The 26,296-nt window shown below is 38.2% G+C and overlaps 1 protein-coding gene across 1 annotated transcript in view; it reads right to left on the reverse strand.

Annotated features, from left to right (window-relative positions):
- The window catches only part of RALGAPA2 (Ral GTPase activating protein catalytic subunit alpha 2), a 192,220-nt gene that overhangs the window by 138,465 nt on the left and 27,459 nt on the right, over nucleotides 1–26,296 (reverse strand). The window contains exons 7-13 of the mRNA XM_083358327.1: nucleotides 13,864–13,976; nucleotides 12,576–12,711; nucleotides 10,095–10,294; nucleotides 8,761–8,973; nucleotides 6,315–6,488; nucleotides 3,892–4,020; nucleotides 1,898–2,046 (exon numbers count right to left, since the gene is read on the reverse strand). Coding sequence (XP_083214453.1) covers nucleotides 1,898–2,046; nucleotides 3,892–4,020; nucleotides 6,315–6,488; nucleotides 8,761–8,973; nucleotides 10,095–10,294; nucleotides 12,576–12,711; nucleotides 13,864–13,976 — 1,114 coding nt within the window. The remainder of the gene's footprint in view (nucleotides 1–1,897; nucleotides 2,047–3,891; nucleotides 4,021–6,314; nucleotides 6,489–8,760; nucleotides 8,974–10,094; nucleotides 10,295–12,575; nucleotides 12,712–13,863; nucleotides 13,977–26,296) is intronic.

Raw genomic sequence — 26,296 nt, forward strand, 5'->3', positions numbered from 1 at the left:
AGCTGCCTGCAATTAGTGCAGGTTCGCATCCCACCAGGCTCAAGGTTGACTCAGTCTTCCATCCTTCCGAGGTAGGTAAAATGAGGACCCAGATTGTTGGGGGCAATAAGCTGACTTTGTAATAATGCCGCTTGGGGTGTGTGTGAAAGCCCTAATAAGCAGGCATATACATAGAATGAAGGCTACTGCTAAGCTTGTAAGCCGCCCTGAGTCTTCGGAGAAGGGCGGGATATAAATGTAATAAAAAAAAAAGAAATTAGAATTTCATCCCACTCCTCCAATGATATCATCATAGCACTCGGAAATTAAAAAGAAAAAAAACCTAAGGTCTTTAGTAAGGAACAGACTAACCACCCCTTAGTTCACGGCTTCTTTATCTTATTTATCCGTCAGTACTGGCCAGGAGAAGGCTGCATAGAGATTCAGAATGAAAAGGGACAGAACTTGGCAGATGTAAAACTACTTATATGGATAAACCAAAAGTTGTCTCAGTTGCCCTGTCTGTTACTATTGTGATTTTCAAACCACATTATAAAACATTTGCTTTATTTTAAATATATTTACAACACTTAAATATTTAGCATTTCAAATCAGGTCTTATCTAAGCCACATAATAAAACATTTTAAAAGACAAAGTATAATTATTGAGTAAATTATTTTTTATTAACATATAGTTTTATTTTTTATTTATTCAGTTTCTATAACCACCTGTCTCAATCAAGGACAATGATTTTGACTATATTTGGATTTTTTTTAAAATAATGTCCTAAAAACTAAGTCCTGAAAACAAATAAGATCCATCATGGAAATTTTTCATTCATTTCACTATGGTTTGGAAAGATCACAATATTGATATCACAATTATATTTAATATGAAATAGTCTAAGTTAAAATAATATTGTATTTGTCCTTATGGGCAGAAAGACACAATGTAAATTAAAATGAAAGTGGTGATAATGCTCAGCATTCTATCTGCATTACATTTATTCAATCATGAAAAACATGTATTTCAAATAATCTTGCGTTAAAATAATATGCTTTTTTTCTATAGAGCAGAACCAAATTATCAATGGAATATCCACATCTGTGCTCTCAGAATTAAAAGGTGTCTAAGTTATGCGCTGCCTGTTTTTTCAGATTTGTGGAAAGTCTGGATAATTCATTCTTACCCATTAGCTGATTTCTAGAATTCCACTTTGTACACAGATAATATACAAAGGTACATATAGTGGATTAACTAGATAAAGATTTACTATCATAAGATACCAGTAAGTAGTAATGCACAGGGCATGCAGTTGGAAACAATGGAGAAATACTTGTACATTGCTACAAAGAAACACTTAGCATTTCAGCTGAGCTTTCTGATAGTGACATAAAAAGAATGCAACGTGCTATTGATTCCTCCTTATACCAGGGGTAGGCAACCTTGGCTCTTTTATGACTCGTGGATTTCACCTCCCAGAATTCCTGAGGCAGCCATGCTGAGGGAAAAGGGAGAGGTTTCCATGTTGAGCCATGCTGGCTCAGGAATTCTGGGAGGTGAAGTCCACAGTCACAAAAGAGCCAAGGTTGCCTACCCCTGCCTTATACCATAACTTCATAACTCAGATATACCAAGTGAGAGGCAAGAGTCAGCCCTCCCGGGAAATCCAGATAGGAAACAGGACAAGATGAACTAATTCTACTTTACTGTAAGGCTATATTAACAGAATCTTGCAAATCTGAAGGCAGAAACTTCCTGCCTCCACTATTAACTATTTGAACCATTTGGGCAGGTCTTTCTTAAATTTCTTCCTCCGATTGCCAGCTCCTGCCTCTCCTGTCTGATTGTTTCCTAGGCAGCATTTCCTCCTCATCCCCCAAGGTCATTCACACATTCCATTACAGATAAACATACCAGGTCTTTTTATTCATGGGAACTTCCATTATCATGCGCCTATATATGCTCAAAACTGCTCTGCAAGAATTTATCTGCTCTTTAAGTAGTTCAGGGGCTTCGCTGCACGGTTCCAATAAAAATATGTTTGCAGAGTTTGTCAAAAATACCTTTATATTTTGAAGGAAAAGAGAGAAGGAGGAAGAGAAAAGGGAGAGGGAGGGAGGGAGAGAGGGAGAGAGAGAGAGAGAGAGAGAGAGAGAGAGAGAAGGAATATGAATCCATTCAAGTTATTTTGAACAATATATTCTTCACAACATTTAGGATTAAGTTAATCTATTCACAAACAGAACATCACCCTTACAATAAGTTCATACTGAAAGCTATAACGAGCACAGTTCCTTGTACATATTAAATAACAGTCAGATAACTCTGCCATTTTTTTTATAATTTTTAGTTAAGAGAATTATAAATCCATTTTATATTAGTATTTTCCTTTTCAATAAAAATGGTAATTTACCCATTGAATTGTTTTAGATTAAAATAACCTGACAGTCCTGAATTGAAACGAGGGCAAATATATTCCTGGAATAGATATATTATGGAGATGTGCATTAAATAGCTTTTTAAAAAATCTATACATTAGGGCAGGCATGTCAAACTGCCAGCCTACGGGCCAGATGCATCATGCTGAAACCACGCCCACCGCATTGCCGGCAATGGGGAAAAAGTCGTGATACATCATGTGACATCACATGATGTCACGAGTTTGACATGCCTGTCTTAGGGAAATGATCTGTATTTAGAAAATTAACACAATTTACCCTATTTGCAAATGAACCTCATCATAGTGAGTCTCTGGTGACCCCTGTAACTCTAGAAAGCTTATATAGTCAGATTGACCCTCTGTATAAAGGACATTTCAAAACATTCTAGAACGTCATTAAGATTAGCCCATGCCTTTCTGTTTAATTCAGAGTATCATAATGATCTGAGAATAGAACTGTTGACAGTAAAAAAGGAAGATGTATTACAAACATAATTATCTCTATGGAGACCAACATAAAGATGATTAACAAGCTAATCATCTAGTGTCATGTAGTGATGACATTTTTTTTAAAAAAAACAACAAGTTGGATCCAGAGCATCATGCAGACAATTGAAAATGATAGCTTATGAACACTCTCATAGAAGAGAGGTTTAGATAGGCGAACTGTGACCACGTGAATGTCTTGCAAAGTTAGGAGAATCCTTGAAAAAAGAATGTAAAGATCATGGGAATAGGCCCTGATCAAATAAAATATTGAAGAGCAATAACAGAGTTTAATCAGAGAGACCGTTGTTGCAGTGACTCATGGATATTCTCAATCTTGGGTTATATAGAAAACATTCATTATTTGGGGGTTTTAAACAGTTCATTTTCAAAATGTTTTGAGTATAAAATTTCTTGTCTCAAACATGAATTGATTATTTTCAGCCGCAAAATGGGCTGCATTGAATACCCTGGAGTGTACAGAGGATTTCTGTTTATCTTTTAAAAACCACCTCTTAGAAGCCTTTTGGTCTTAGTTCCTTTGATTTTCTGGAGAGGAAGGGAGAGCATGTGAAGGAGAAAGAGAACAAAATATCGATGCTCATCATGGATCTTCAGATTTCTGGGGCCTTGTTTGCTTTTATGTTTTTTAAGTACTTCTGGAGCTAGTTGTGTGTTTTTTTCCTATTTTCTTTTAATTTTTTCAGCTCAAATATAGTCTCTGAATATTTTGATTTTCTATATTTTTGTTCCACTGCAGGAGTCCATCCCAAATTCGGAATAATTCTAGCTAGAAATAATATAACATCAAATATGTCTTTTGCTTTGCGTTTATCAGTTCTAAAGAAGCAATATATATTTCCTTTTGTCCAAAGCAAAATGTCAGTTTCAATTCGATTATGGTAATCTATAAATACAATTAACAAGTACAAAATATATTATACAAACTAAGAAAGCTATTCTTTTGTATCATATATAATACCTGCAGTGTAGCTTGAAGACCTGCTTTAACATTCTGGTTTTCATCTTCTAATAAGCATCCTCTGGTAACAGCACTAGAGAAGGAGTAACTTCTTCCCCAACTTGAAGATCTTTTATGTCCAGACACAAACTTTAAGAAAACATATTGGTCAATATGTGCACCTAGAATGTAACCCTCAGTTTGCTCAGTACAATTTTTAATAAAAGAATTAGCAGCTTCAATACCTTTCCAGAAATAAACAAGTGCTTAATGGCTAAACATTTAAATACTCTTTATACATTATTTAATGTGTGTGTGTGTGTGTGTGTGACTTGCAATATGTCAGTACTAATTTACACATACTTTATACCACTGGTGTCAAACTTGCCACGTCACGTGACGTGTCATGACGTATCGCAATTCTTTTTGCATTGCTGCAATGGGGTGGGCGTGGCTTCGGTATGATGAAAACTGGCCTGCGGGCCAGCAGTTTGACACTCTTGCTTTATACAATAGAAAGTAACATTTCTCCTTGAATACTACTACTGAGGAAAAACGTATGTGGTAATAATCTCCCAAGTATGTGGGCCCACAGGGTCTATAATTGTCAACATAAACTTAGGGGGAGAGGAACTGGTTCCATTTGCAAAAGACTATACCAGATTAATAAGCCTATTACCATCAAAGAGGTGATGATTTGATACTATTTGAAATCAGATGTAGTAATAATACAGACTAAAGAATGATGTAGCAGATTTTGAATGGGCTAAATTACTGATGACAGCATTAGAACTCCTTTCATTTTCTTTAGTGACATGATATACATAGAGAATAAATATTTCCAGTGAAAAAAACAATGTCTGACAAAACATTTGTACAACTTGGAAAAAAAATCTAACTTTGTATTGGAATTAGTTTTACTGATTCATTTACTATCAACAGTTTTACCTATTAGTGATGAATTAATTTGATTTAAACTATGTGAACCTATTTAAAATATAGTTGCAATTTTCTGACAATTTCATATCAGTTTAACACTGTGGCCTATGTGTCATTATTTGAACTCAGTATAAGAATACAAAAAGAAAGGTTGGATTCCAAAATTGAATCACTCACAGATGCTTTTAGAAAAATATAACAGGATATCCTAAAAGTTACTTTTCTTAGACAAAAAGATTTATATTACAAATGTTAATATATCAATCTTTCTTTTGGGTAAAAGTATATTTTACCCAAAATTTTGTTCCCATATATTTTGATTTTTTGACAAAAGAAACCCTCTGCAGATAAGAACAAAAAGAAAAACTTTTACACCACTATAAAATGATTATTAAACAAAAGCTTCAGAAGAATATTTTCAGATATATTCAACTTGTGCATGAATATATTAAGAACTGAAATATTTTTAAGGAAAGCAAGGCCTTGATTCTATTATACTTTTCATACCCAACCTTCCATGTTCCAAGCATATACTTAAAATTTTAAAATTTGTTCAAATACTTTATCTATGATAAATAGTGCAACTGATAACTTAATTCCTTTATTAAGTTATTAAGTGACTTAGAGAAAAATGAGTACATGAGTAGCAACAGATTGTTAGGGGAAAAAGTGGAACCAAGTTTTCTATATACTATTTACCGTATTTTTCGGACCATAAGACGCACCGGACCATAAGACGCACCCAGTTATTAGAGCAGGAAAACAAGAAAAAAAAATTCTTTCTCCTTCTCTCTCTCTCCCTCTCTCTTTCTCTCCCTCCCTCTCCCATTGTCCCTTCCTTCCTTCCTTCCTTCCTTCCTTCCTTCCTTCCCTCCCTCCCTCTTTCTCTTGCAGAAAGCAAGCTGAAACGGAGTGAGGGAGATTGCCAGAAATGCGAATCGGCCGATCTCGCGCTCCTGCAAACTCCCTTGCTCGGTTTCAGCTTCCCTTGCTACAAGAGAAAGCAAGCTGAAACAGAGTGAGGAGATTGCCAGAAATGCGAATCGGCCGATCTCGCGCTCCTGCAAACTCCCTCGCTCGGTTTCAGCTTCCCTTGCTACAAGAGAAAGCAAGCTGAAATTGAAGCAGATTGCAGCAGCGCGAGATCAGCCGATTCGCATTCCTGGCAATCTCCTCACTCCATTTCAGCCTGCTTTCTCTTGTAGCAAGGGAAGCTGAAACCGAGCGAGGGAGAGTGCAGGAACGTGAGATCGGCGTTTCTCAGCACGTGCCGATTCGTGCTCCACTTGCAGAGGTTGGGGCTGGCCATACGGATCACCTTCGGACCATAAGACGCACCCTCATTTCCCCCCCCCACTTTTGGGGAAAAAAGTGCGTCTTATGGTCCGAAAAATACGGTACATTACTCTGAGCAACGTCTCTGCTCAGATTATACAACTATTTACAAACTGCAATTGATTACATCACACAAACCCACCACCTATTACTAATGACTAGCAGCATACGTGTTTGCCATCGGTCTCTTCTGTTGAGTGTTCTGTGATGACATCATCATCTTGAATAGTCTCCTTTGCATCTGGTTCTTCCATGAAGACAGGTTTCTCATGTAATATCCATTTCCTATAAACTTTCACAATCTTTTCAGTTAAGGATATCTCTGATGCTGGCAGCAAAAAAGCCTAAAGGGGAAGTAATAGATATGAGATTGAACTCAAAGTTCTCCATTTCCCTACTTTAATCCATAAAAGGAAAATAATTATGATGTCATACATATTTATGTAACAAAAGCACATTAAGATCAAGAGTGTGGAGATGGTTGAACATATATTTTAATACAAAGTACAACTTTTTTCAATGTCTATGTGATGTCTGTGAGTTTCATTACCCTATCATCAGAGGAGCTATACTATTTTGGAAGGGCACATGGTTTAGGACAATAATATAGGTTTAAAAACTAAAATAAAGGAATTCAAATAATGTGACAACAATTCAGGCAGAAGAGGCATGTTGTACATTGTGTATGTTAAGGAGCTACATCTGGAGACAGGTCTTTTCTGCTGTGGCATCTGCATTATAGAGTGACATTTCCTTTGGAGACAAGACTGGACCAATCCATGGTAAGCCTTCCTGATGTTCCTCAAAATGTAATTCTATCAATAGACTTGGGGGGTGGGGGGTTCCTTAAGAAAATGGAGAATTAATGAGATGGTTATATTGTTTATGACACCAAATATGCTCTCTTCTAGTCTTTTTAAATAATACTGATGTTCTTATTGTGGAATATTTTGTTTGCTTGTTTTTATGTTTTTTTTATAGTATACTACCAAGAGTCACATTTGTCAGATAGGTGGCATGAATAAATGAATAAAGTCTTGAGAAATTCCTAATACTATATTAAATTTAAGTGCATAAAATAAGTATTTATTACTATACTACCTGTTGTTATTATCTGACTGCAGAATAGAGTACTTTCAAACAATCTAAAATATTTTTATTCATATAAATGCAATTTTATGTTAAGTTCCTCAACTGATTATATTTATTTATTCACTGAAACACTGGTATTCAATAAATCATGGGAAGGGGGACTTTAATGATTGAAAAAGTTTCCGCCTTTTGCAAAGTTCTACACTAATAGTTCAGCTACTTATAGAAATGCTTCCCCCATACTCTTCAACAGATAAATATTTCTTATATCCTGGCTGGATTCAGGATATATGTTTGTGGGGGAAAGATAGCAACATGCTAAAAACGTATCGTTGAACTTCAGATCTAAACAAGAATTTAGTCTTGTCTCTAAACAGTAAATTAAAGCACTATTTGCCACAAAGATATATACTCCCAAGCCTGTCCCCACTGTCCATGAAGGTTGTGTTCAGAGGCCTTGTGGAGAACAGGTGGCGGTTGTGGCTAGGAGGGCCTTTGCTCTTGCTTCAAAGTCTAATTCAAGATGTTGGTTATGACCTTTAAAGCCCTACATGGCATGGGGCCAGGTGATCTATGCAACCATCAACCTATCCCACCCAGTCAGGCAGGAAAGGTATGTTGCGGACCCTGTCAGTTAAAGAATTCTGACTGGAGGGGTCCAGGACGGTCATTACAACATTCTCAGAGGAGAGACAGGACCGTAGTCTCCTGGCATTCTGGAAATGTCTAAAGACCTGGCTCTGCCATCCTCCTTGGGGCTTGCAGAGGAACACACAGCCATAGGGCTGGTTAGCACTCTGAAAATCCTCCCCTCCCTCATCTTTTAACGAACTTTCAATTTTAACTATTCTTGCCTTGAATATAAAAATGTCAAACTTTTATATTCAGTTTTTATGTTTAATATTTTATTTGTACATAACCCAGAGTCCTTCTATGAGGGAAATGAGTTTTCTAAATTTAATGAATAATTATCAAAATATATTAACCTTTTTATTGACCAACATTTTATAAGATTGTCAAGCATTAGAAGAGATTGGTGCTCCTGTTGAAAACTCCACAGGGTACCAAAATCACAATTAACTTTCATTTAATTTAAGCATTTATGCATAGGTAATACACTACAAACCCTGACTGCTCTTTAGAAGGCCAGATCCTGAAGCTAAAACTCAAAAACTTTGGCCACCTAATGAGAAGGAAGGACTCACTGGAGAAGAGCCTAATGCTGGGAAAGATCGAGGGCAAGAGAAGAAGGGGACGACAGAGAATGAGGTGGCTGGATGGAGTCACTGAAAGCAATAGGCGTGAGCTTAAATGGACTCCAGAAGATGGTAGAGGACAGGAAGGCCTGGAGGAACGTTGTCCATAGGGTTGCGATGGGTCGGACACGACTTCGCAGCTAACAACAACAATACACTGCTAAGGGTTGATTCTTAAAATCTTTCACAGACATTACAGATTCCCATAAAGAGAAAGGTGGGTAACTGATACTCTACAACATATAAACAGATGTCAGTTTATACCAACCTGATGAAATACTTCATTAACAAAATTCACATTATCTCTCGTAGACAAAAATATTTGTTGCACCATTTCATATGCAAATCGGTGCTGCTCTTCAATGCTGCAAAAACTCGGATCACTGAGTATCCCGCTGTGGTTGATATGATTTCTCTCCTGATCTGATGAGACACTAGTCTCCATTTCAGGAGTTTTATCTTGCGCTGTGTTACCCACTGTCTTAAGAAGATACGAGGAAACAACCATGATAATTTATGGACATTACTTGAGAATTTAGTCTAACTTTTAATTATTAACAACTAACCCCATCACCCAAATCACAGAAAACACTGAATTAAAAGTTCAATAAAAAGACTGAGTACATATATGTGTATAAATATACATGTACATAAACACACACATATTATTGTGTATGTATTTGTACGTACGTACACACACACACACACACACACACACACACACACAAAATTTTGCATGGCAACCTTTTGCAGAGGTCTGATATGATCCTGGGATTATGCAATAATTGCAACCTAGTGGCCACTATTTTATCAATGGAAGCCTTTGGACAATACTAAATGATAGCTTGCAGTTAGGTGGCAATTGCCATAACCTGGCCACTATTCCTGCTGCCTTCAGTGATTTCCTTAGATTATGTAGGAAGCATCTCCCTTTCCTTTCAGTATGCTCATTTGGAACAACAGATACTTATTAATTAGACATATCCAGAGTAGGGGACTTCTCCTTACTTGCCATTTTTTACTGCAGCCAGTGAATGGTGGGAAATAACAGAAGTGGCTGAGTATTGTGTGGGGTGTTCTGGTGTGTCTCTGTAGATAAAATGGTGCTTGTGAGTACTAAATTGCTAATCTGAAAACAAAGTTAAGAGGGCGACAAAATATGGGTGATCATTTCACAAACCTAATAATTAAAAAAATATTATAAACCTTTCAAAAAGTATATTTGAACATGGTAAAGCACAAGGGAAAACACTTTCATTCTAAACTGTTCTTTGCTGCAGTTAAAAATTACAAAGTTTTCAAAAATCACAAACTCACAATGCCACACGCACACAACTTAAGACATTCAGGTGCTAATTTTCCATCTCCACTAAAGCTAACTTGAAATAAATGTTTAATAATGCTAATTATTAAAAGAATGTCATTCCATTACTAAAGCTGATTACTAGACGCATGATATTATTTAAGGTATCAGGTCTCAAAATATATAAAATTTTACTGAATTAAAGTTCTCAAGCTCATATAAAAGTCACAATTTAGTTAATGTAACTTGATGTTGATTCAATGTCAGAAATGCTAAACTAAATAACACTTGCAACATACTTGAATGATTCTGGGTAGAACTTCCACACCATTCCTGAACGTTTGTTCTGCTATAAGATATTTCTTTTCCAGAAAAAAATTTACAAGCCATTTTATAAAAGTTACACGAGCATCCAGGTATGGAATTTTTGTACTATAAAGATTTCCACCATCACAAGTTGTACTAACATATACTGGTTTGGGGCGCAAGCCAGGGATCTCTGTAAAACACAAAACATGAAATCGAATCTTTAAAAACCTGACTTATAAATGGAAGTTCATATTCCAGAGAGTGTAAACTGGGCTATCAGGACAAATGAAGGAAATACAAATGAAGATAATAATGTGCTTTCATAGGCAAAAAAGATCGAAAGGATGGTTGAAGCATACAATAAGAACTGTACATAATGAGAGTAATCTGAATTAAGAAAGGTAAAATAAGTTGCATGGATGGGTTTGTAAAACAAATCTTGACCCTAAATATACTTTTTTTTAAAAAAATTATAATCTTAAAAGAAATTTTATAAGGTAGATCAATATTTTATTAACGTTAAGTTGGAAATCAGAAGCCACGATTACAAAACTAGCCCATCTGGTAGGCCAGTTTCCCCAAGTATCATTGTTCTCCAAAGTAGGATGAATCTAAATTTTACAATAGAGGGGAATTATATGGCTTATCAAGAAAATAATGCTATCTACATAAAGATACCTATTTAGCAGAATGACAAAATTGGAAGGGATGTTGGAGGTCTTCTAGTCGAACACCCTGCCCATGTTAGGAGATCCTATACCAGTGGTGGCAAACCTGTGGCACGCAGAGCCCTCTCTGTGGGCATGCGCACTGTCACCCCAGTCCTAGGCCTTCAGCTGGGTTTTATAAAACCTTTTCGCTTTAGGCCTCTGCCGCCGTGTGCAAAAAAAAAAAAGGTTCAATCAATCAATTTCAACTTCTCGTGGGAAAAAAGATCACGCAAAGTTGGAATTGATTGACTGAACTTTTTAGTCCCACCCAGTCTGCCGTTACCACCACAGCCATGCCCACCCAATGGGCCACACCCACCGATACGTAAGTGGGTTTTGGGTTGCAGTTTGAGCACTCGGTCTCTAAAAGGTTTGCCATCACTGTCCTGTACCATTTCAGACAAATTGCTGTTCAATCTCTTCTTAGAGACCTCCAGTGATGGAACACCCAGAACTTCTGGAGGCAAGTCATTCCAGATTAATTGTTCTCACTGACAGGAAATTTCTCATTAGTTCTAGGTTGGATCTCTCCTTGATAACTTTCCATCTATTCTATTACTTCTTTTCCTGCTTTCAAGTGCTTTGGAGAATTGTGACAGCAGTTAGATATTGGAAGACTGCTAGCATGTCAACCCATGCTCCTACTCTTTGCTAGATTTGATATATATATATATATATATATATATATATATATATATATATATATATATATATATATATATATATATATGTTTTCGTAGATTCTCGCGGGTGTCTGTATGTGTAGATCTAGAGTCTCGGGTTTCTTCCCGCGTTCCTTTCATCTTCAGAAAGTTGTGGCGACGTTTCGACGAAATCCCATCCGTCATCATCAGGCCGGAGTGTTCCTCCTGCTGCTTCCAGGAGCAATGCGTGGTGACCACGCATTGCTCCTGGAAGCAGCAGGAGGAACACTCCGGCCTGATGATGACGGATGGGATTTCGTCGAAACGTCGCCACAACTTTCTGAAGATGAAAGGAACGCGGGAAGAAACCCGAGACTCTAGATCTACATATATATATATATATATATATATATATATATATATATATATATATATATATATTATTTTAATTCCATTTATATCCCGCCCTTCTCCGAAGACTCAGGGCGGCTTACAAGCTTAGCAAGTAGCCTTCATTCTATGTATATGCCTGCTTATTAGGGCTTTCACACACACCCCAAGCGGCATTATTACAAAGTCAGCTTAATTGCCCCCAACAATCTGGGTCCTCATTTTACCTACCTCGGAAGGATGGAAGGCTGAGTCAACCTTGAGCCTGGTGGGACTCGAACCTGCACTAACTGCAGGCAGCTGGTGTTACTTAAGGAGGCATTAGCCCACTGCTCCACCAAGGCATATCCAGTTCCTACAACCACTCATATGTTTTAGTGTCCAGTCTCCTAATCAGTTTTGTTGCTTTTCTCTTTCCAGATTCTCAACATCATTTTTATCATGGTGACCAAAACTGGATGCAATGTTCCAAATGTGGTCTTATCAAAGCATTATACAGTGGTATCCACTATTGTATACCTGTGCATGTTTTTTTTTCTTGCCTAAGTGTAAAATCTTACTTTTCTCACTACTGAATTATATTTTGTTGGCTAGGGACTAGTGTTCAAATCTGTGAATATCTTTCTGGATCTTAGACTTATTTTCTAACGATTTCAATCTTAAAATTGGGGGGGGCGGGCTTTTCTTCTAATTTTATTAAAATAAATGAGGTAAAATAGTTACTTACCAAGCACAGGATTGTAGAGGTTGGTTAGTTTTATAGAAGGGAATAAATGAGGAAGATAATACTTTCTGAAGAGTGCAAAGAGAAACTTAAATCCTGTGTCAAGGTTCTCCTTATTCTTCCATTCCAACTTTGCAGCCTTTGCCAGAATTAAAAAAAATTCAAGTTAATGAAAGAATGCTGAAATATTTGTGTAATGAAAAATTCTATATATACTTTTTAATGCAAACCCCCCTCCCCTCCCCTGAGAACATAGAATCTAAGCTATTTAGAATGTTGTCCTATAAAGTATACAAATTAAAATTAATAAAAATCATCAACTGCTAAGCTTGTAAGCCGCCCTGAGTCTTCGGAGAAGGGCGGGATATAAATGGAATTAAAATTAAAAAAAACTAAACTTAGCCAGCAATTGTTCAAAGTTACCATGGCGCTGAACAAGGGGGACTTATGACAGCCATTGCAGCATCTCTATTGTCACCTGACTGCAATTTGGGAATTTGGCAACCAGTTCACAATTAGGCATTGCAGAGTCCTGTGGTCCTGTAATTACCATTCGCAAATTTCATTGCTAGCTTCCAACAAGTGAAGTTAATGGAGAAGCTGGTAGGGGGCTGCAAGAGGCAATCCCGACTTTGGGATGCTGAGGCCAAACAGGATTCATGTAATGACTGCAACTGGGGTTGCTAGAACTGCCACAGCAAGTTGGTATGGTCATGTAACATCATGCCTTGTGACCAGTGATAGAGTTCCTGCTCCCATTTACTGTCAGTAAGCAAGGACCACCTTACTTTAATTTGAAAAGAATGCCAGGGTTTTTCCCCAAAGCCTCAACTTACTTTAAATGTAGGGAATAGGAATAGGAATAGGAATAGGAATAGAATAGAATAGAATAGAATAGAATAGAATAGAATAGAATAGAATAGAATAGAATAGAATAGAATAGAATAGAATAGAATAGAATAGAATAGAATAGAATAGAATAGAATAGAATAGAAATCTTTATTGGCTAAGTGTGATTGGATACACAAGGAATTTGTTTTCAGTGCATAAGCTCACAGTGTACATGTAAACAGTAAACAATAGGTCAAAGGTCATAATCATAGTTAAAATTATTAATCATAAGTTACAAAGACCAATTGACAAATCGTAAGAAACCAATGCAAGAAGATAGTAGGAAAGATGAGAAGATGAGAAAAGATGAGAAATAAGGCAGTGCTGTGGGAATTAATATGTGAATACATGAATAAATTAAACAATTTCAATGAAATAAATTTACTATGCATGTGCTCACCTGAATTACCATGTATTTTAAGAGTATCTGAAGAAAGTAGCAAGTTGGGTCTTCAATCTTTTCACCAGTAGTATGTGATAAAAGTGGTGTTATATCTTCAGGATATATCTTCCCTAAATAAGACATATAAAGATTTTAAATGATCATACCATAAAATTTGTACCCCCTGAAACCAGTGGTTCTCAACAACTTGTATTTCATCTATTAAAAAACCCTGAGGCTGAGTTCATCAGGTCACAAACAAAAAGCCTACTTTTTTTTAGAAAAGATAACCAGAAAAGCAAGCATGTTAGCATTTTGTTATTTAATGTATTCATTTACTTTAAAAATGTATACACTGTCTCCTCACTAGACTGAGCAAAAATGGCTGGTAATTTTTTCTTGCAGGAGAAAGTCTGTAAGGTACTCAGGAGCCAGGCCACGTAAGGCTTTATAAGTTAAACCAGACTTGAAACTGCATTTGGAAACTTAATGCAGCACTTACAAAATCATCATCATCATCATCATCATAGCAACAACATCTGCCTATCCCAGGTCCTTGGGAAGGACTTGATAATAGGTGAACAAAAATGCCAAATCTAATTTAAACATCTGGCTGACTGTGCAACCATCGCCATCGCCATCATCATGAGAAATGTGCTATATAGTGCAGTAAAATTACAAACGGTAATGGAATTGAAATGCCGAATGGCCATCAGAAGCCAACAGGATGAAGTCTACAAGTAACTGGGCATTTTACAGTTGGATAACATCAAGCACATGGGCAAATGAAAAATGTGATTAGTAAAGAATAAATCCAAAGTGTGAGAAAAATGCTAAAGAAAAATTTGAAATGGTGAAATCAACATCAAAGCCATCAATACCTGGGCCATACCTGTGATATGATATACTGCTGGGATTATTAATTGGACACAAGCTGAGCTGGACAGTTTGGACCGAAAAACAAGAAAGCTCATGACTACTCTCATTATGCATTACATCCTTGTAGTGGTATTGGTAAGATTATACTGGCTCCACAGAAATGGAGCCAGAGGTTTATTTTCAAGTCAAACAATCTGTTGAAGAAGAAAATCATGCATTGGCTGACCACCAAGACCAAGCATTGTTGCAACTTAAAAACTGGAACTTGGGTGGACACTAAGTTGATGTTGAATTTAATTACGGCAGCAAAACTTTTAGTAGGGCAATATTGGAAGAAGGAAGAACTGCCGACTATAGAAGAATGGACTCTAAAAGTTTCCAACCTGGTGGAAATGGCAAAGATCTCAGCATATTTGAAAGACCAGTCGCAACAGAGATATATTGTGGAGTGGAAAAAATGGATTGATTACATCCAGAATAAATATGGGACTAAAAAGTTTCATTTAGCATTTGAATAAGCACTGATGTGATATTTATATTGCTTGTAGTCATTTTATAAGAGTTAAAGTGCGATAGATTTAATAGTTCATTGTTGTTTGCATATGGTAGATTATGATTGTTTCTACTTTTATACCTTGTATTTAGCTCTGGGAAGTCGGGGAGGGGGGAGGGGGACGGAGGGAAGTGTTGGGGAGGGTTGGGAAGAGGGGAGGGGGTTGGGAGGGGTTTTGTTTTGTTTTGTTAAAGATAAAATGTACTGTAAAACTTTTCAATAAAAAAAAACTGGAACTTGGACAGAATGTACAGGAAAAAAACATGAATACCAAGCTAATAACACAGACTGCTGTATAAAGGAAAGCATTACATGATTAATTTCTACAAAAGACTGTGATAAAAGTTTATACACGTAAAACTAGGCAATGGCTTACAACTGGAATACTAAAAAAAAAAAAGAAACTTAAGGCTTGATTTTGGCTGTTCAAGGCCAGAATTAAAAAAAAATCCAATGATTCAAAGTGTTGATTGTACAAAGAAGCTGAAGGAACATATAGAACAGGGGTCTTCAAACTCGGCCCTTTTATGACTCGTGGACTTCAACTCCCAGAATTCCTCAGCCAGGCATGCTGGCTGAGGAATTCTGGGAGTTGAAGTCCACGAGTCATAAAAGGGCCGAGTTTGAAGACCTCTGCTATAGACCATATACTCGACTTGCGCAGGAAGACTGAAGGAACTGACCATGAACAACAACAGTCACCAAAACTATTCACATCAGTAAAAATTACGGGAACATAAGAGTTGAAAAAGTAGTACAAAATGAGCAGGTTAAATTATTGTGGGCTTTCCAAATACAAACTGATAAACTCTTGGAGCATAACACACTAGATTTAACTGATTGAAAAGAAGAAAGTGGGACAATTGTTGTGGCAATACCAGGGGATAGAAGAGTAAGAATTGGTGAAATAACAAGAGATGCAAATCAAAGTTAAAAGATTGTGCCATAATCTTTTAACTTTGATTTGTTTATCTTGATATTTCTCCAATTTCTCCAACTGGGAGCGGTGGTCCCAGTGGTTATTGGCAGACTGGGTGACATACCAAAAAGCCTTTAGATGACTCTTGGAAAATCTGTGCATTGACAAAATTTCTATCTTTCAATTACAAAATTACATTTGTATGGATTCACACATACACAGGGCTTTTTTTCCTCATAGAACACTCAGAACGGCATTCCGGCACCTTTTTTTTGCAACCCCCCCCCAAAAAAAACAGCTCCCTTATTGGCTTTCCTAAGCCTATTGCAGGCCTAGCAATCTTGGCTGTTTTTTATGACTCGTGGACTTCAACTCCCAGAAATCCTGAGCCAGCCATGCTGAGGGGAAAGGGAGAGGTTTCCAAGCTGAGCCATGCTGGCTCAGGAATTGTGGGAGTTGAAGTCCACGAGTCATAAAAGAGCCTGCACTAGAAGAAGACATTAACATTATTTACAGGATTACTTCTTTAGGAACTAAACTTTTAGAATCTAAAACAGCTAATTCAAAAAAGCCAACAGGAAAGAACCTCACATTTTTCACCTGCTTCTGTCTTTTGGAAGGTAAAATTAGATAACAAAATAATCTATTTCTTATGTTAACAACTCTGCAATGAAATCAAAGGTAACAGGAAAGAAATGAGAAACATTTTTCTCAATGTAATATGTCTAATTTCGTTGATTCTAGAAAAAATAGTATCTTTTGTACACTCTTGAAAACTATTTTGAATCTAAACAATTCTTAAGAATGAAATATTCTTAATTTGGACTTTACTTTTACTGTTTGGACTGTTGTGTGTTTTGAAAAATAGATTATTTAGAATCTAGTTATGTTGCACTTCAGTCTTTAAATAATTAACCTAGTATATACATAACAATATATGATGTTTTCCCTGGTGAACTTAACATCAATAACATTTATTAAAAAGACTAAAATAATTTCTGGTGGTATTATCTGTATATTAAAGCAGTGATCATGTATCCTAGCAAAAGAAGTTACATATGTGCATAAACGTAGTCAGTATCATATGCCTTTTTAAAAATATCAAACATGCAAAGAAACAAAAATAAGTCCAAAATATCTGTATTACATCCAGAAATGCCAACTTTGCAACCAATATTTCTCATCCATAACTATGGCACCCTAAGGATACCTGCATAAATGCAAATGCTTCTCTGGGATCAGTAAAGCAGCAGGGATTGCTTTTTCTTTCCAGTAACATATACCTAAAACCAGTTTATTGCATTTGGCAATTGTACTAAAAAAAATCTCATTGTCAACCAGTATAATTCATTTAATTTGAAATCAAGTGAAAAATTGATTTAAATTATTTTATTAAAACAAATTAATGGCAATTCTTTTATAAGAAGTTGCCTCAAACAAAATGCTCTATATCAGGGATGTCAAACTCAATTTCATTGAGGGCCGCATCAGCATTGCGGTTGCCCTCAAGGGGCCAGGTGGGTATGGCCTGGGTGGGCGTGGCCTACTGGGTGGGCGTGGTTAGAATGCGTATGGCCTACTGGGTGGGCATGGCCAGCTCTACATCGTTTGCATCAAGGGTGCCTATGGGGGCCTGGGCAGGAGTGGGACAGATCTGAGGGTCTCTGGCAAAAGGAGGGTCTCTGGGCCAGGGCCAAGGAAGTGGGGGCCGTTCCCTCACTGTTTCCAGGATGGCTTCGCGGGCCACTTGAAACCACTTTGCAGGCCGGATCTGGCCCCCGGGCCTTGTGTTTGACATGTCTGCTCTAGATAGTTGAATGCTCCAAAATAAATTCTAGACCAGGCCTGTACATGCAGCCTACCAAGCACCCTTGTACAGAGCACAGATTTTTTTTAAAAAAAGTAATAAAATCACCACCACTGCCCTGAAAGTCATGTTGCCTAGTGCCTCCATGGTTTACCATGACCACGAGCTCCAACACTGTAGATGCTCCTCTAATCACCAAATCATTGATTAGCCCACCAGCATTCCTTTGCAGACCACAAAGATTTTTATTTTATCAGTGTGGGCCTTCCCCTTCTACAAGTTGCACAGATCTCTTCTAGATTTTCCTCTTGCCTTTCTGAGTTAACTCCTTGGTCTGTCACTGAGCAAGAATTGACTTTGTAGGGAAGCATATTATCATTTGATGTATATTTAACATATGTTCTACCTTTATTTACCAATTATATAATATTTGTATGCAGTCCACATCGCGAGGTTTGGGGCAATTTACAATAGAAAAAAAATATTTTTTAAATCATAAGATTAAAACAAAAGCAGGGCTTTTTTTTCTCATACAACACTCAGAATGGCATTCCAGCACCTTTTTTTGCACACACACAAAAAGCTTTTGTACAAGCTATGCTACTCCCTCTATTGGCTTTTGAAAGCCAATAGGAATTGCTGCTGACCGCGCCAAAAGATCTGACTGGCAAACGTTGCACCGTCTAGTTGTCTGCAGTGAAAGCGAGTAGGCAGGAACTTTGCATCCCTCCCTGCTGTCCAACTACACCATCTCAACTAGGTAAGTAAGAGAGGATAAGGAGTGGGAGGTGGGTTCTGTGCAGTCCATGTGCAATCCTTCCTTGTGCTCACCCCTGTCAGCCAGGCTGGTGGCCTACCTGGTGCTGAACCTGCACCACCGTCATCTCGCCCTGTGCGCCTAAATGGCCGTCCTGCATCGCCTGGCCTGCACTGCCTCCACTGCCCGCCCCACGCAGCCCGCCATATAGAGAGGGCCCTGATGCTCCCACAGCACCAGCTGTGCCAGCTTCGGCCCCGGAGGGAGAGCCCGCCGCCAACACCCCTTGCACCCGTGACCGCAGCAGTGCCGCCCCCCCACCTCCTGCACCCGCCAAGATGAGAGTTCTGGCACCTTTTTTTTTAGAGAAAAAGCACTGCACATACATTATGCCAATACAGTATGATATACTTGGGTCTTGGGACGAACTCAATGCATATGAAGACCAACATTAGCTAATGAACTATCAGCTGTGATTTCAGATTGGTGTGCTTACAACTGTCCTGAATGCATTTGGGTCAATATAAAAGGGGGGGGGAAATGACATTGCCATAGGTGTATACTATAGACCACCCAATCAAATAGACAAAATAACTAAGGTATGTAGGAAGCATATCACAATAGTAATGAGGGACTTTAATTACCCTGACATCAACTTGGAGACAAACTCTGCACCAATTGGAAGATCAAACAGATTCCTGACAAACCTAGCAGACAACTTTGTCTGCCAAAAAGTAGAGAAGGGAACTATGGGATCAGCAATATTGGGCCTAATTCTCACTAACAGAGATGAAATGATAGAAGGTGTTGTAGCCACAGGAACCTTGGGAGGAATGATCATGCAACACTGGAATTCAACATTATGCAAGCACAAGCAATAGAACACAGTTAAACTAGAGTCTTGGACTTTAAAAGAGCTAATTTCAATAAACTAAGACAGAGCTTGGGAACGATTCAATGGATGAGAATCCTCAAGGGGAAAACAACTCACGAAGCTTGGGAAATTTTGAAAAGTGAGATTATAAAAGCCCAGTCTAGCACAATACCAATGAAGAAGAAAAATAACAGCTCTCAAAAGAAACTAGCATGGCTGCATAAAGAACTCTGATAAATTGAAAAGACAAAAAGGACAAGTATAAAAAGTGGAAAGAGAGGCACATAACTAAGGCAGAATATCAGCAAATAGCCCAAGCCTGCAAAGATGAAGTGAGGAAAGCTGAGGCTCAGAATGAACTAAGGCTTGCAACAAAAGTAAAAAAATAACCAAAAAGCTTCTTTCAACACGTAAAAAATAAGAAAAAGTTAAGGAAATGATTGGTCCATTAGTAGGAGTAAGTGGCAAGAGGGTGACAAGCAACAGGGAGAAAGCAGAACTATTTAACTCAGTCCAATCTATCAACAACAGTACTGTAAAAAACAGATTAGAAACACAAGTTAAGATAGGCAAGAAAATGGTAAGTGAGCACCTGTCCACCATAGATGAGTTCAAATCACCAGGACCAGATGGATTACACCCCAAGGTTCTGAAGGCACTGGCAGATGTGATCTCAGAACCACTGAACTATATCTTTCAAAGATCCTGGAGCACTGGGGAACTACCAGAGGACTGGAAAACAGCTGATGTAGTTCCCATTTTCAAAAAAGGGGGAAATAATGGATCCAAGAAACTACAGACCTATCAGCCTGATCTCAGTATCTGGGAAGATTCTGGAAAAGATAATCAAACAATGAATCAATGAACACCTAGAGGCAAACAAAGTCATTACCAAAAGCCAACATGGGTTTGTCAAAAACAGGTCATGCCAGACAAATCTTATTACAGTCTTTGACCAAGTGACAAAATTAGTGGATCAGAGGAATGCTGTGGATATAATTTACTTAGACTTCAGTAAGTCATTTGATAAAGTAGATCACAACCTACTACTCAATAAGGTAGAACAATGTGGGTTGGACAGCATCGCCACCAGATGGATTCGTAGCTGGCTGACAGGCTGTACTCAGCATGTGGTCCTCAATCGAACTGCATGTATATGGAGGGAAGTATGTAGTGGGGTGCCCCAGGGCTCTGTTCTGGGCCCAGTGCTCTTCAACATCTTTATCAACGATTTGGATGAGGAGATAGATGGGGAACTCATTAAACTGGAGACGACACCAAGCTGGCAGGAATAGCCAACACTCCGGAAGATAGGTTTAAGACAGACTTGAACACTGGGTGCTATCTAACAAAATGAAATTCAATGGTAAAAAAGTAAGGTTCTACACTTAGGCATGAAAAACCAAATGTACAGGTATAGTATAGGTGGTACCTTGCTCAATAGTAATAACTGTGAGAGGGATCTCGGAGTCCTAGTGGACAATCACTTCAATATGAGCCAGCAGTGTGCTGCAGCTGCCAAAAAAGCCAACACAGTGCTAGGCTGCATTAATAGAGGGATAGAATCAAGATTACGTGAAGTGTTAATACCACTTTACAATGCCTTGGCGAGGCCACACTTGGAATATTGCATCCAGTTTTGGTCACCACGATGTAAAAAAGATGTTGAGACTCTAGAAAAGAGTACAGAGAAGAGCAACAAAGATGATTAGAGCAGGGCTTTTCAATCTTTTCACCCATTGTACCACTTTTAGGATATGGCAACATCCAAGTACCACCAGTTATCTAGCAAGGTGTCAAAACCTTGACCCAAAAAAACAAAAAAGGAAAAAAGTGATGAAGTATAGGTAGTCCTCGACTTACAACAGTTCACTTAGTGACTGTTTGAAGTTACAATGGCACTGAAAAAAGTGCCCCCCAAGCCACAGCCACCTGCCTGCCTGCCCGGCAGCGCTCTTCCTCCTGTCCAAGGTTTTCATTGTTGTGAGCATTTCTGTTGAGGATTGGCAGTGGGTGTGGGTGTGTTTGGTTTTTATCCCCCCCCCGAATAGTTGCAGCAGGTTTTGGTCACTTCCCATGACCCTGGGACACTGACCATCATAAATATGAATCAGTTGCCAAGCATCTGAATCACAAGACCCTGGAGATGCTGCAACATTCCAGCTGATTGGCGCTTCTTCTGAGCTGATCCTGGCGCTTCTGCTGAGCCCTGACAGCCCTGCAGCTCCAGCCATCTCTCACTCAGGCTTGTGCGGTGCTGCCACAGGTTCAGCTCATTCCCCTCCCCCGCTACCACTTTTCTAGGATGGTTGTGTACCACCTGCCAGGTGCCAGTGTACCACAGGTGGTACCCGTATCACTGGTTGAAAAGCCCTGGATTAGAGGACTGGAGGCTAAAACACATAAGGAACGGTTGCTGGAATTGGATACATCTAGTTTAATGAAGAGAATGACTAGGTGTGACATGATAGCAGTGTTCCAATATCTCATGGGTTGCCACAAAGAAGAGGGAGTTAAGCTATTCCAAAGCACCTGAAGGCAAGACAAGAAGCAATGGATGGAAACTAACCAAAGAGAGAAGCGACCTACAACTAAGGAAAAAATTCCTGACAGTGAGAACAGTTAACCAGTGGAACAACCTGCCTCCTGAAGCTGTGAATGCTCCAACACTGAAAGTTTTTAAGAAGAGACTGGACAGCCATTTGTCTAAAATGGTAGAGGGTTTTCTGCCTGGGTTGGGGGTCATACTAAATGACCTCCAAGCTCCCTTCCAACATTATTATTATTATAAAACTTTTATACATAAAACATGAAACTCAGTCAACTGAACACTCAAATTGACTGGCACTAACGGTTGACATGGGCTGCTGCCAGCATCCTAGGTGTCAACAAGGTATCTCCTTAAATTGTAAGATGTTCTGAGTAGAGCAGTTTTTTGTAGCTTTGCTGGAGTTATTGCAGGAAGCTGCAATTTCTTGATGTGTTTTGTAAAGTTTTTGGACATAGTTCCCAGTGCCCTGATGACAATGGGTATCACTGTTACATGTTTCATCTATAATTGCGCAGTTTCAATGGCCAGGTTGTGGTATTTCGTAATTTTTTTCAGTTCTTTTTCTTCGACTCTGGCATCTCCTGGTACAGCGATATCAGCTGTACGTTTCGGTTCTCTACAACTGTGATATCTGGTGTGTTGTATTCCAAATGGTGATCTGTCTGTATTCGGAAGTCCCACAGAGCCTTGGTGGAGCAGTGGGCTAATACCTCCTTAGGTAACACCAACTGCCTGCAATTAGTGCAGGTTCGCATCCCACCAGGCTCAAGGTTGACTCAGCCTTCCATCCTTCCGAGGTAGGTAAAATGAGGACCCAGATTGTTGGGGGCAATTAAGCTGACTTTGTAATAATGCCGCTTGGGGGTGTGTGTGAAAGCCCTAATAAGCAGGCATATACATAGAATGAAGGCTACTGCTAAGCTTGTAAGCCGCCCTGAGTCTTCGGAGAAGGGCGGGATATAAATGGAATTTTTTTTAAAAAAGATCTTCGCCCTCTCATTCTCGACAACTTTTTCCACCCTATGTTCCCACGACGTTTCGGACACAGGCAAGTCGTATTTTTTACACAATGCCCAGTGGATTAGTTTAGCAACTCGGTCATGTCTAGCTTTGTAATCAGTTTGTGCGATTTTGCTGCACTCACATATTAAATGTGAAACAGTTTCAACTTTGTCATTGCAAAGTCGGCAATTTGGATTGTCAGTGGATTTTTGTATCTTCGCTTTCACGGCTTTAGTTTGTAGTGCTTGTTCTTTTTTTTTTTTATTGAAAAGTTTTAACATACAATTTTTCTTTAAGAATCCCCCCTCCCCTTCCCTCCTCCCTCCCCCCTCCCTCTCCCCCCTCCCCCCTCCCCCCCCGACTTCCCAGAGCTAAATACAAGGTATATATAAAAAAACAATCATAAACAACCATATACTAACAACCATAAACTCTAAAATCCATCACTCTCTAGCTTAGATAAGATAAGACAAACCTAAGTAATATTAAATATATATAAAGAAACTAAAGTAGAAAAAGAAAAAAAAGAAAGAAGACTTATTCAAATGCTACATGAAACTTCTTAACCCTATACTTGTTCTGGATAAACTCAATCCATTTTCTCCATTCCATAATATAACGTTCTTGCGAGTGATCTTTCAAATAGGCCGAAATCTTCGCCATCTCTGCCAGGTCGGAGACCTTTAAAGTCCACTCTTCTATGGTCGGCAGTTCCTCTTTCTTCCAATACTGACCTATCAAAAGTCTTGCTGCCGTAATTAAATTTAACATCAACTTAGTGTCCACAACCGTAGCATCCGTAATTATTCCCAACAAAAAGAGTTGCGGACAAAACTTTATCCTTTGCTTAAAAATCTTCTGCATATTCCACCAAATTTTTATCCAAAAAACCTTGATCTTTTTACAGGTCCACCATACATGAAAATATGTTGCATCTTCATCTCCACATCTCCAGCATTTTGGCTGATAATTCGGATACATACTTGCAAGCTTTTTAGGATCTAAATGCCATCTATAAAACATTTTATAAAAGTTCTCTCTTAAGTTTTGAGCTTGTGTAAATTTTACGTTCCTCACCCAAATCTTTTCCCACGTGTCCGTTGTGATAACTTCCTGGATATTTTGGGCCCATTTTATCATACAATCCTTAACGAGTTCTGTTTCTGAATCAATCTCTATCAATGCAAGATATATCCGTTTAATATGTGCTGGTCCCTGATTTCTAATTTGCTTCATCAGATTTTCATCAGTCATTGTAAAACCATTTTTCTGATCTTCTTTCCACCTGGCCCGTAGCTGAGTATATTGAAACCAATTTTGAACAATCTTCTCGTCTCGCAAGAGACTATATGGCTTCAAACACCAAACATTTCTTTCCAAGCTTAAAATCTCCTTGTACGTAGTCACATCATGTTTGAAACCAGCATGTATATTTTCTATTGCGTGTTTTGGAATTGCCCACAATGGTATCTTACAATCTAACTTATGTCTGTACTTCTTCCAAACTCTCAGCAAAGCCTGTCTTAAAATATGCACTCTAAACACATTATCTACCTTCTTATCGTACAACAAATATGCATGCCAGCCAAACAGCAAGTCGTGGCCCTCAAGATTTAATAATCTCTCTTGTGTCAAATTAATCCAATCACTTATACCTGCTAACGCAGCAGCTTCATAATATAATTTAAAGTTAGGCATTTTAAGACCACCTCTTTCACGAGTATCCTGCATAATCTTAAGTTTAACTCGTGGCCTTTTCCCTGCCCAAACAAATTTATTGATACCTCTCTGCCATTCCTCCAAATTGGAATCTTTCTTAAGAACCGGTATCATTTGAAATAAAAATAAAAATTTAGGCAGGACATTCATTTTTACTGCTGCTATTCGCCCCAACAAAGACAATTGCAGTTTTTCCCAACTCTCCATTTCTTTTTGGATTTCTCCCCATAATTTTTCATAGTTATTTTTATATAATTTTGTATTAGAGGGCGACAAAAACACCCCCAAATATTTAACCCTTTTGACAATCTTAAATCCAGTTAACCCTTCTAAAAGGGCCTTTTGCGATGCTGTCATGTTTTTAGCCAAAATTTTAGTTTTCTGTACATTAACTTTAAATCCAGAAACCTTCCCATATTGCATTATTATCTCCATCAGGTCCACAACAGAGTTCTCCGGCTGGGTCACTGTAACAACCAGATCGTCTGCGAACGCTCTCAATCTATAATCCTGATCTCTAATTTGTATACCCTTAATTCTTTCCGAATTACGTATTTTTACCAATAATATCTCCAATGTTAACACAAATAACAAGGGCGATAACGGACACCCTTGCCTTGTGCCCTTCTCAATATTACATACTTCTGTCAGACTATTGTTAACTACTATTCGGGCTGTTTGTTTTTGATATAATGCCCTGATTGGTTGCAAAAATTTATCCCCAAAATTCATTTTGTCTAAAACTTTCATCAAAAATTGCCAATTCAATTGATCAAAAGCTTTTTCAGCGTCTAAAAAAATTAGCGCCGCAGGGATCTGGTTGTTCCTTTCCAAAAATTCCAACACATCTACTATATGCCTCACGTTATTTTTCATTTGCCTACCACTAATAAACCCAGTTTGATCCCCATGAATCACCCGTTGCAGAACCCTCATCAATCTATTAGCCAACACCTTAGCAAATATCTTATAGTCTGTATTTAATAGTGATATCGGTCTATAGTTTTTTACTTGAGTAGCATCTTGGTCTTCCTTCGGAATCAAAGAGATAAAAGCAGTTCTCCAAGATGGAGGCACCTTTCCCCCTCGCTGGATTGTCTGGAACAGTTCCTTTAACGGTTTAACCATCTCTAATTGTAAATTTTTATAGTAGGCCGCCGTCAAACCATCTGTACCTGGCGCTTTATCTACCTTCAGTTCCTTAATTACTGTAAGTATTTCTTCTTCTGTAATCAGTTGATTAATCTCCTCTTTTTGTACTTGTGTAAGCACCAGGATGCTAGCATTCTCCAAATATTCATCAATGTCTTTTTCATTAATCTTCTCCTTAGCATATAATTTAGAATAAAAATCCACAAAGGCTTTCTTAATAAAATCCTGTTGAAACACC

Source organism: Vipera ursinii (assembly GCF_947247035.1).
Source record: "Vipera ursinii genome assembly, chromosome: 3".
Taxonomy (NCBI): Eukaryota; Metazoa; Chordata; class Lepidosauria; order Squamata; family Viperidae; genus Vipera; species Vipera ursinii.